General features: G+C 33.9%; 1 protein-coding gene across 1 annotated transcript; it reads left to right on the top strand.

Annotated features, from left to right (window-relative positions):
- The first annotated feature begins 3,745 nt into the window (after nucleotides 1-3,745).
- LOC145159527 (PLASMODESMATA CALLOSE-BINDING PROTEIN 2-like) lies at nucleotides 3,746-12,816 on the top strand. Its single transcript, XM_079078533.1, has 3 exons — nucleotides 3,746-4,164; nucleotides 4,266-4,299; nucleotides 12,496-12,816. Exons 1-3 carry the CDS (start codon nucleotides 3,858-3,860, stop codon nucleotides 12,698-12,700), a joined length of 546 nt encoding a protein of 181 aa, XP_078934659.1. The 5' UTR covers nucleotides 3,746-3,857; the 3' UTR covers nucleotides 12,701-12,816.
- Nucleotides 12,817-13,281: the final 465 nt, after the last annotated feature.

Here is a 13,281-nt window from a genome sequence, read left to right as displayed (position 1 = left end):
AAAGATCCATGAACTAAGACACCTTATACATCATATTATCAAGTTAAAAGTTTTTATATGTTGAAGATATAAAAATTTAAGGCAAAAACCTTGTTAAGGGTCAAAATTGTCAAGAAAACAAAATATAAAGGCAAAAAGTGACATTTATGTTTTTATAAGGATCAAACAGGTCCTACTTGTATAAAAATGGATTTTTATGATAAACATGCTTTCCAAAGGGGAAAAAATGTAAATTTTAGCTCACTAGGCCAAACATTTGGGCCTCACGATTTTGGGCCCAAATTTGCGAAAAAAAAATGAAAGTTTTGGGATTAAAAATGTTATTTGACCAAAGTTTGAGTCATAAATGTAAATAAACCAAATTTAGGGGTGAAAATAACATTTATTTCTAAATTGGACCAAAAATGTAACTTTTATCAAAATTGGGCCGAAAGTGTCAGTTTTTACAAACAAGGGGCTGAAAATGCACTTTTCTGCAAAACTGGGCAAAAAATGTCAAAATATAAATTTTTGGACTAAACCCGTGAATTTCTAAACATTTGGGACGAAAGTACAAATTTTTATAAATTATGGACTAAAGTGTTATTATTACAAAACTTTTGGCCTTAATTGAAAATTTGAGGCTTATTGACCAAGAACGCCGTTTTTACAAAAAGAAGACTTTTTATAATCAATTTGGTAAACCTCGAGTTAAATATAAACAACGAAACAATAACGAATGGACGAAATACATCGATAACAATTTATTGGGCCTAATATTCACATTACATGACCAATGGGCCTTAAAGGCCCATTCAAGTGTATATTGAGCCTAATATCTTCCATGACATGTTTATTGGGCCTTGCGACCCATTTGCATGTTAATTTGGGCATGAGCTATGGGTCACATGTTTGTTGGGCCTTGGTGGTCCATTTACATGCCTATTGGGCCCAAATTACCCTCTTACATGTTATTGGGCCTTTGTGGTCCATTCACATGCTAATTGGGCTTTGACTGAATTTCACATGCTTAGTAGATCGTAACTCTATCCCTTACATAATTATTGAACTTCGTATACTTATGTATGTACCTTTGGATATGAAAACATGCAACATACACGTAAACATTAAACACAGTGAAAAACATAACGAACATGAAAGGTTGAGAATCTAGTGAGACTTGTCGGTTGGCACATTTGAGTGTACAATCGTAGTCTGTAGTTATAACCAGAGTTTCCTGGAGGGAGAGCGGGAGTTTGTGTATAGATCTATATGGGGTGACCCCCCACGCCTTAGTTGTTCGCTACAGCTAGACTAGGCTAGTCTCGGGCGACAAAACTTTGAGCAAATACCGACATTTGGAAAAATGCCAAGACAGGCAACCTAGTCATTATCATGTATGGTTATAACGGCTCATATAGAGATCCAATACCAATTTAACATTTCGAAGATTAACCCTTCGATTATGTCAATACAAAATAACTTAAATTAATGATCAAAGAACCTCGCCATTATTATAAATCAGAAAATATCATATTTTTTCGGGAAATAGTATTATTCAATTATCACTTACTTAAAATACAAAGAAATCTAAACTGCATTCATATATGTTACTACTACGAAATTCACACATGCATCTATACTTGATTTTCACATCATTTTCAGACACTTTACAGAAAATATCGGATTTTCTGGGTTTTTACAAAAGATACAAAGACTTTTATCTAAACATACTTATGAACCTACCAACATTATATATGTTGACCGTTTTCAAAATAACTGGTATTCTCAGGTAATCGTTAAGCAGAAAGATTTTCAAGTGTGTATGGATTTATTTTGTGTAACATCACTCATCGTACTATTAATACTTTGAATTTATGTAATTTATAACAATGTACTTGATGTGAACAATGTTGGTTGTGATATGTAATTTTGGTGATGAATGTGTTATGTTTCATGTATATTCATTGTGATGATAATTCAATTGTTAGTCACACGATCCCCCAGACGTTTCCGTCGTCTGGTTCGGGGGTGTGACACCATGTGAGTCAAAGGCTTGAGTTAAAAGTTAAAGGGGGGGGGGGGGGGAGGGTAACCATTCCCCTTTGAGTTTTAAGTTAAACCATTCACTTTTAAGAGTTGGACTTTATGAGAATGAAAATGGTTAAGAATAGTTGCACACATTGCATATTTATGCATATTCCTTATTTACCATTTATACCATCCACTTTTTGAACCTTTGCCAACCAAGTTTAGTCGTTTTGGAAATAAGGAATTATATTACCCCCTTTTGGTTTGATTTGGGTCCTTTGCACCCTAAATTGTTTGTAGTGTTTTCTCAAATGTTTTGGAGGCTTTATTTGAGTAAGATAGATTGCTATCTCATTACTCAATGTGAATTAACCTCGAGTATCGCATTAGACAATTCCATTGCTTAACTTATTTTGATGTGTACTCAGATTGATGACTTTAAAGACAAAAAGTAGAAAAGACATTATAAAATACAATTGATTGCATGGTACTTAAACTAGGTTCTGATACTACTTTGCTTAACTTTAGACTTTTACTTAATTTGTAAACATTGAGCTATTGAGGTTGTTATTTTCGTAACTTAAACTTACAACTTTTTAGGATTTAAAACAAATAATTTTTTAAACAAAACATCACTCCTATAATTTCTCTTTTCCCATATGAATCTTTATTCCCCTAACATCGTCACCACAATAACATCTATGAATCACAACTCTCATTGTTCTTATTTCATATGTCATTGCTATTCTTTTTGCTAAATTGTTCTCAACATAACAACGCTCCAGTTGCTCAACCCAACAAAGTGTTCAGAATCACAAACATCAAGATTCACATCACATTTCTTCTTGATCTCGACCGTCTCAACTACAACACGTGGAGAGGGCTATTTTCTGCATATTGTATTGAATTTGACGTTATCGACCACATCCATGACACATACGTAACACTAAACGTAAAGGCAACCGATCTCGATCAAGTGGAGATAAATCGACTCTATAATCAAACTATGGATATATAGAAGCCTATCTCAATCACTACTAGAAATGGTACTCAAGGACTCAATGGCACACGATGTATGGATTAATCTTGAAAAAATCGAGTTAAAAGGAAACTAAAGCAATAGAACTTGATAACGAGCTCTGGAACGTATCCATGAGAGATCTTTCCATCATGGACTATTTTACAAAGATCAAAACAATGGTGGATCTCCTCGAAAACATTGTATCTTCGGTTTAAGACGATGCTATACTAGTGTGAATATGTATAAAGTAGATTGACAATATTATGTTTTATAATTTGCACATTTTTTTTAACTCATGTATTCTATCGGCTCACCTTGACTTATTGTTTGCTTTTTGACTCACGTACATGTACCCGTTGCACGCACATGTCAAAGGTCATTTATATGACACAATCGTTATTGAAGGTTCGACTGACGACATCTACCACTCTACCCCATCTCGATATACGGGATCTGTTGTTGCCTTTTTTTTTTTTTTAAATTTATTCATCAAGAGTAATATATCAAATAAATAGTTTAATTCATACAGTTTTAAGAATATTTTTTTTACTTTATACAACATTATTTTACAAAGAATTTTAAATGTTTCATTATTATATTAGCCATTCATGTATATTATTGAAAAACATATAAAGGCATAAAACATGATATTTCAAAAAATATGAACAAATCATGAATTTCAATTTTGAAAGTTGCGTATAAAGCTGAATACAGAAACTCCACCAACCTCACTGCCATTCTCTCTCTTTTTCAAACACACACAATTGTGTGTTTCTAGTGTGTTCTTCCAAAACTCATCAAACATTTTTCTGCAAAGTTTCTGCAAATGGCAACAATGCCCAATGTAGCACTCCTCCTGCTGCTACAACTTGTCGTCTACGGCAAAGTCACGGCGGCGACATGGTGCGTCGCTAGAAACGACGCCAAAGAAGACGCGTTGCAGACAGCACTGGACTACGCCTGCGGCGCCGGAGCTGACTGCTCACCCTTACAAGACACCGGACTGTGTTTCCTTCCGAACACCATCCAGGCGCATGCTTCCTACGCATTCAACAGCTTTTACATGCACTCTTCCATGGATTCCGGCGCTTGTGACTTCTCCGGCACCGCTGCCATTGCCAAAACCGACCCCAGTTAGTGCAAATCACAGTTTTACCCCTTCCCCATGTCTCCGTAACAGCATTATGGTGTTCATAATATAATATTAATTTTTGGGTATTTTTGTCATTTTTAGGTTATGGAACTTGTGTTTATCCGTCTTCTCCAAGGTATGTACACTTTCATCTTTTTGAATCACGTACTATTATTTTTTACTTTACATATTTAAAAAGATTTATAAGCATTTAATTAGATATAGAAATTGTAAGCTTGAATTTATATATCCTCTTTACAGAAACTATGGACTATTTATTCTTTTACAATACCTAGATTGTGCTGAACCATTTATTTATTTATTTTTTTTTACAAATTAATAGTGAAATAAATTAAATAATAGTGTTTTATTGTTTTTTATTAACCAAATATTAATGTTTTTATTAAAACTCGAAATATAAATATAGTAGCTTCTTTGTTTTAGAATTTTAATTAATCGGGACTATCTTTTTTATACAAAAATGTACATTTTTAACGGATTAAAAAAATATATTTGAGTTTTTACAAAATATTATAAGAGAGTGATGTGTGGGGTGGTCGCGTGCGAAGGGTGTTGCTTTCTTCTGTGAGCTTGTACACGTGTCGCAATCTCATTTATGGGGTTGTATTTGAATTCTTTTTTGACCGTTCGATTGCTGTGTTTGCTGTGTCCTCACTTTTTCCTTGAACACTGCCCGGCATACTCTATGACATGTCCTATCTCGATGTTTCTCTCTATATAGATGGGAGTTGTGTTCAACAAACATTCGTACATATTCAAAATTTTAAATTGAAAACAAAATTGATGGGCAGATTAAACAAAAGTCTTAACATTTTAAATAATAAGCCTTCGTACAAATTTTATATCAACTTCTGTATAGATGATATAATTAAGAGATTTTAAATGAACTCGTCAAAATTTGTAATAAGGTGTCATATGAATTTGAACTCTTCAAAATTTGTAATAAGGTGTCATATGAATTTTATATCAAATTTTAAATAAAAAACATAGTGTTTTCATATTATCTCCAATACTATGTAATTATTGGTTGTATGTTTTATTGTTATATTATTATTATTTATATTACTAATAATTATTAAGATGTGTATGATATTACGTTTTATTGTTAAATTTCATTTATAAATATTAATAAAATGTTATATAAATGTGTATTTTAGTAACTTTTAAGTAAATGCTTGTGTTATTTACACCCGTAATCTTTTTTTGATTTAAAAATTTTCATACAAACGTGTGGCGTATATCAACCATAGTTATATATCAATTTTATGCCCTATTGGGTGTTACATTACAATATATTAAAACTTCAAGACTAACTAGTCACTAAACGCAACAACAATAGTTATATATCAATTATATGCCCTATTGGGTGTTACATTACAACATATCAAAACTTCAACACTAACCAATCACTAAACACAACAACAGCGGTAAGCGGCAAGAGATTAGTGAGTAATATGTATGAATACATATGTAATAACTTATAAATATATTGAGATAACCTCAAGTCCTCAACATAGTTGCTTGATAGTCGTGTTTCCAATAATCTGCATGCCATCGTCCTCATTTTGGACTAACACGAATACTATATCCCTATCGGATGATAGTCTCAAGTAAATTGTTTACATCCGTCCCATAATTCAACCAAATTTATAAGTCCCCACATGGAAACAACATAAGTACATCTCCACTTGCAACAAATACAAGTTGTAGGATCGTAAGATTTTATATGAATGAAATCACGACTCAAATCTGATATTGAAATAACGTAAGACGTAAATAAGATTTGAATTTCATTAGAGATTAAAAAGCACTCAATTATAAAGACGTAAGAACATACACGCACACACACACACACACACACACTCTCTCTCTCTAGGTGAATATAAAGGAGTCGATTAGACTCTAACCAATGAGGTCAGGACACTGAAGCTAAGACAGCCTATCAAGACAAATTAACTCAACCTGCGAAGCGTAGACTATGAACATAAAACATACAAGACCAAATATCCATTTCGCATACAAAACATGAAGACATATAATATTACATTGTGAAACCCCTTTCACATCCAGACTCAACACAACTATACAATATGTGAAACCTATCTATCCCCCCTGCCCCTCCTATAACTGCGAAGGATGTTTTCATCTTGCTTCTTCAAAAACTTTAGGAATCATTCCAAAAACCACTGTATGAATTGTCATCCACCAACGAAGCATATCTCAGACACACTTAAGATGATCTTAAGTGTTTATCTTGTAAATCTCAGCTTTTGTTTATCTTGGAGAAACATCATACAATTATTCACATTGCGATCTTTATGAACCCATCTCACATTTCTTTAACATGACCTGGCTGATCAAATGCTAGAGTTGAGATGCGAATTTTGATTCTTCTTTCTTCAAAATATTAAATAACATAAACTAATCATAAGGATTCATAATTGGAAGCTCAGCAAACGTGAACTCAGATTCTTCATTACTTAACCCTCTCACCAGAGTGAACTTGTTGTTTGTATACCCATCTACATTTGCTTCTTCACACTTCTTAACAACAACTATCTTCTTCAGACTCCAAACTTCATATTGTGGTTTTGAATAAGTGACATAAAACTTGAAAAGTTTCTTATTCACAACACTATTAATTTGTTCAGCTCCTAATAATCGATACACATTTGAAAGGATCTAATAATCGATACACATTTGAAAGCATCTGTCCTTCTTAACAAACAAAATTGGTGGTCTCTAAGATAAGAATCTTGTTCTGATACAACTTTTGTCAAGAAGTCCTTGTAGTTGGCTAGACAGTTCTTGCATTTTTGATGAAGCCAATTAGTAGGGAGTTTTTGCTACCGGTGCTGCTCTTTGGACTAAGTCGATTTGAACTCGGCTTGTCGAACAGGTGGTATCCCAGGTAGATGAGGTATGTCTTTGACCTCCTTTCTTTCGTTCTTTTCATCTACAACGTACACCAACAAAGCGTAGTTCTTTTTGTGTAGATACTTTTGAGCCTTTGTGTAAATATGAGTTTGAGGTTTCGTCCTGACTTGTCTTCGTAGTCTTCGTAAATTATTAGGGTTTCTCCATCAGTCAAGCGGTTCGTACGACTTTTCGTAACACAATAACTTAGCGTGACATAGAGAAAAAAATCAGTTTGTACCGATAATAATATCGAAACTTTCGAAATCGTAGACATAAGATTGACATAAAAAGGCGTGTTTATTATGTGCTAAGACATAATTTGTTAAGATTTCGCAAGTAGATTAATGACGGTTCATTAGTCGTCTCTACTCTACAGGTTTCCTCTGTATAGTGGATCCATATGTTTAAACTTAGGGGCTATAAAACACTTATCCACATTTGAATCAATTAGTACAGTTGTATATAAGTTGTTAATGAGGAACGTACCGCTCATTACTTCCTCTGTATAGTGGATCCATATGTTTAAACTTAGGGGCTATAAAACACTTATCCACATTTGAATCAATTAGTACAGTTGTATATAAGTTGTTAATGAGGAACGTACCGCTCATTACAGATCGTTCCTGGATCGTGTCTCTTACTCTAATCACAATACTCTAATCGAGCTTCATTTATTGGTTCCTCAACTTTAGGCAGTCTCTCTCAAAATGCCAGACTTCACCACACTAAAAACAATCTCAGCCTCGACCGGTACCTGTTCGTGTGTTTGCTTTTTTACTTCACGACAGCTGGCTTGTTTTTGCAAAAGTTGGGGATGTGCCCCTTTTGTTGCACTTGTTGGAGGAGTAGCATTCGCCCGTACGCTAGTAGTTGCACCGGCCACACTTTGGGTGTTTTCCTAAGTATTGTTTTCATGTAAGGATTTGCGCAACATTAAGCTTTTTGGTGTCTTGCTTCTTCCGAGAGGATTAACTTGAGCTTCCCATGGAACTACTATCATATTTTCTTTTGCGATTCTTAGTTCTTGTGACATCCTCTTTCTTGATCAATGTTTCTTGACAGGCTAATCGGGTTGTTAGACTGATGGCCTATTTCTTGGCATGGTCGTACGTCTTGCACCATGTAGTTCAACACATCCCTGTCTATCCTCATCGAGCCTCCGACTCTGAGGAAGTGTGTTAGTGCGACACGTTAATATAAGTGGCTATATATGTTGGAATTACCTTTCTCTCTACAAGGGTTCTTTTGGAGAGACAATCTTGACATCCACATATATTTACATGGTATCAAAGCCTATTTTGATAGTTTAATTTCGACTTAGATGGTTATAAACTTTTAATGAATCAAAATAGCTTTTAGTTGAAAAAAATATCAATAAACACAAATGTCATAACTGATTTGTTCATTACAAATCCAAATCAAATCCAATTCCAAGAAGTCAAATCCTCTTTTTCTTCTTATTCTTTGTTTCCTTCACTATCTTTTGCGAATCAATAAGCATCTTCGTTGCCTTTTGCGTTTCGTCTTCTGTTAGAAACATGTTTAATGCCCATATTGATGAAAAAATAAGAAACATCTCTGAGAGTCAACAACTTAAGCCTTACCAAGTTTTTTAGCACTTCTTGCATATCCTCTCCATAGCCTGTGGTAAAGGAGAGGAACCACTTGATTGCGAAGTCACATATTTATTCACTCTTTTTAAAGAGGAATTGCTTAATGGTCGAGTCTTTTAAACAACAATTGTTCTCAAATTCTCCAATGAGAATAACTTGGAATTGGGTTCCAATATTTTTCTAAGTTGTTCTATGTTTTTCTTACCGGTAGAGGACTACATAGCCATATATATTTTCTGGAGTTCCTTGCATTTTTCTTCACACAACATGACAGTCTAACCTATTTCATTAGGATAATTATTCAAGGCTATAACAAACTTCATCAAGAAACCTCGATAATGAGATTTTCCTATGTGGACTATTGCAAACTGTTTCTAGCAGTGATAAAAAAAGTTTATTCCACCACCATTACTTTTAATGAACAAACTGATGAAGAACTATTTTTTCGCTGTCGCCGCTCGTCTAAGGACTCCTTTTTCGCTGTCTCCATGATCACCACCGTCGTTCCTTTCTTGTTATAAAAAGGAACTGCCATTGTCTGTCGCTTCCTCTCTCTTTCCCAATGTCATTACTCTCGTCCACCTCCTATCTGCCTCTCTACACTAATCAGTTAATCTTTTTTTTTAAAACGTCCTATCAATTAATCACCACATGCGAGACCATACTCGCATACATTCTAATAAAAACAATAAATAGAAGTGGTGATCTTGAAGAAGAAAACACGCGAAAAAGGACATGATAAATAGCTTCTTCATCTGCTTGTTCATCAAAAGATAATGGGAAAAAACTTTTTTATCACTTCTAGAAACAGGTTGCAAACGGTCCAGACCATGACATAGGAAAACCTCATGATTGAGATTTCTGGAAGAAAAAGTTTTTCCCATTACCATTACTATTGATGAAAAAACTAATAAGCAAGCTGATAAAGAAGCTATTTTTCATGTCTTTTCTCGTGCGTTTTCTTTTTCGGGATCATAACTTATATTTCTTGTTTTCATCGGAATATATGCGAGTATAGTTTCGTATGTGGTGATTAATTGATAGGACGTTTTAAAAAAAAAGATTAATTAATAAGTATACGGAGACACATAGGATGTGGACGAGAGTAATAACACTAGGAAGGAGAGAGGAGTGGCAGTTCCTTTTTATAACAAAAGAGGAAAGCCGACGACGATCATGAAGCCGACGACAAAGGAGTCCAAAGAGGAGCAACGACGATGTAAAAATAGCTTCTCATCAGCTTGTTCATCAAAAGTAATGGTGATGAGAAAAACATTTTTTATCACTTCTAGAAACTGTTTTCAATCGTCCGTACCATGACATCGGAAAACCGCATTATCGAGATTTTTGGGCAAAGTTCGTTGTAGCCTTAATATCATGAGGAAACATGTTAAACTGCGTTGTTATGTGAAGAAAATTGTAAAGAACTCCACTAAATATATATGACTATGCAGTCCTCTATTGATAAGAAAAACATAAACATAGAACTACTTAGATAAGTATGTGAACCTCATTCCAAGTTATTCTCATTGGAGAATTTGAGAAAAGTTGTGGTTTAAAAGACTCAACCATTAAGCAATATCATAATAAATATCATAATAGAATAGGCTCTAATACCATGTAAATATATGTGGATGTCAAGATTGTCTCTCCAAAAGAGCCCTTGTAACCACTTATATCACCGTATCGCACCAAAATGAGATATACTAACACTCCCCCTCAGGGTCGGAGGCTCGATGAGTATAGATATGATGTGGGATGTGCTGAACCAAGTGGTGCAAGATGCCGACTTTGATACCATGTTATAAAATAGATTGATTGATTAAAAATGAGGGTTAAACCTTATTTAATTATGGATACATAAGGACCTTAACTTAACCCAAACCCTAAGGGCTTTGAGACTAAATGCGAACATACTAATAGTACATAAGAGGTATGACCCTACAAATACGAGAGATGGTTACATCCTTTAGACCCAACACCTACAACCATGCCAAGAAATAGGTCATCAGTCTAATAACCCAATTAGCCTGTTAAGAAACATTGATCTAAGAAATAGGATGTCACAAGAATTGAGAATAACAAAAGAAAATATGATGGTAATTCCATGGGAAGCTCGGAAGAAGCAAGACACTGAGAAAGTTGACGGAAATTTCTCCAAAGATAACCAAACCTCTCACGTCAAAAAGAAAATATTACGGTAGTTCCAGAAGTTGGAACACATATTGTGTAACGTACCAATCTCATCCCTCCCGGAAGGAACATATGGCCTTGTCGTATACTGTGACGCGCCACATCAAGGATTGGGTGACGTGTTAAGGAATGAAGTTGTTGGCTACGCTTTCACGACAACTCAAAATTCAAAATATACGAAAACAACTACATTACTTTCGTTTCAAAGATTTAGAGACATTCACTTTAGAGATTTGTACCATTTATAAAGATCACAAGAATCTCGAACACACCTTCGACCAAAGAGAACTCAAGGCAACGAAGATGAGTCAAACTACTGAATGATTACAAATTGCCTTGAGCTGAAAAGAACGAGGCAACAACCAGAAGTACCCGAGTAGAAGTAAGAGCAAATCTTAAGAGACTTCTTAAACGAAACTACCCAAGATGCATGATGGTTTCGACAGTAATTGGGATTCAGTAGACCGACTAAGTCTGCCCACTTTCTGACAATCAAAGAAACAAACAAGACGAAAAAGCTGACTTGAACCTATCTCTAGGAAATCACCCTGCTGCACGCTGCACGGGGGTGTCGATTTCTATCATCTCTAATAAAGATAGTAGATTTGTCTCGCGTTTAAATCTCTGCCCATGTACACATTTTCAATAGGATTATGTTTAGATCTTGGTTCTATTTACGTAATGTCCTTGGTTTCAAACTCGAAGTGCACACTTCCAAGATAAACTTTCATACACAAGTTTTTCATTCTATTCAAGCAAGTACATCAGTAGGACCTATCACCTTATTATTCTTACTTAATTTAGGGTAAATTTAAAATATAACAATTCTTAAATCCATATTAAAACAAGTTCTCTTCCTTTGATTATCTTTCATGTTTTTCCAAATATCACCTCCTCATTAACTTTATCAACATACTCCACATATGTGCACGAATGCACACCTTATAACTATAGCGCACCACTCTTTGCAGCAAGTTGAAACATTAAATAGATTGAAAGAATTTGATAATAAACTTATTTGTTTAATTTTTGTGTCGTATTGTGTCAACCCCGTTTACTTTAAACAGATTGATCAACTGGTTGAAATTTCTTACCCAAACATATTTATTTTATCGAGTTTGGGGTTTATGGTTTAGACCTCGTAAACATCTCGTGTTGTGTCGTGTCGGGTTGAAACATTAATCGTGTTGATGGAAAACATTTTCATATAGAATACAACAAACATTTAATTCGTAAGTATTCGATATTTTTTTTTATAACATCAGATAATTAAATTATATTTATCAAGTTCGTAAGTAAATTGAAGAAAACATTTTCATATAGAATACAACAAACATTTAATTCGTAAGTATTCAATATTTTTTTTATAACATCATATAATTAAATTATATTTATCAAGTTCCTAATCATATTAAATTTTCTTTGATGTTATTATCATTATTTCTGAGTGTCGTAATACAATACTTCCACTTTCAAAAATCCCATAATACTAAAGAAGATTATACAAAGTACTTCAGATGATGGATGATGGTTACTTGATGACAATTAGAGATTTAAATTACATGACATTTGATAACTATTTGTAGCACTGCTGGAGGAGGTGGAGGGATGATGACTCCAATTTTAAGCACTCCACCGCAAAACATTACACTAATGGATGGTGGCTCAGGAGCACTAACCCCAACAGACACGGTGCCCACGTTAGCAAATCCGCCTTCTTCAGAAGCCTTTTCAAAGTTTTCGATCTCAAGAATGTTGTTTATGTGCATGGTTTTGATGTTATTAGCATAATTGATGTTTGGTGATTCAGAAAGTAGAAGATTTGGTAGAGTGATGATGTTCAACGTAGACATGGATATATAATATTTGAATGCCAGTAGTTGTGTGGTAATCTTTGTTTACATTGATTGAATACCTTCTAGTTATTGGTATGATGAGTTGCATGAAAGTCATGCCAACATGATATAGATTTAATATTTTGTTAATTAAACTACAAAAACTGAAAGCTACTATGACTTATGGTTTGCCAAAAAAAAAAAAAAAAAAAAAACATCATGGTGCCTAAAAGTAGCCACATTTTTAAGGGAAACTACAAAAATTAGGAATCACAACAAAAAATTGTTTTTGGTCTTGTTATTTTGTCATATTTTGGAATTAGTTTGCCCGGAAAATTTAAACGTATGATATTGTACATATTGCAGAAAGTTTATGTATGTATAATAGACAATAAAATTTATAGAAGGATTAGAGTTTTAAAAAACATAAAATAAGTTGCATACAAATATTTATGTAAACAAAAAAAGCTAAAATAAAAATTTTAAAAAGCATATGAACAAAATTGTTAAAAGAATATTAAATTGCAAAATTGGTCC

Source organism: Lactuca virosa, chromosome 2, assembly GCF_052849685.1.
Source record: "Lactuca virosa cultivar CGN04683 chromosome 2, Lactuca_virosa_CGN04683_v6, whole genome shotgun sequence".
Lineage (NCBI taxonomy): Eukaryota > Viridiplantae > Streptophyta > Magnoliopsida > Asterales > Asteraceae > Lactuca > Lactuca virosa.
The sequence above is the reverse complement of the archived record's forward strand: the minus strand, read 5'-3'. Positions and strand labels throughout refer to the sequence as shown.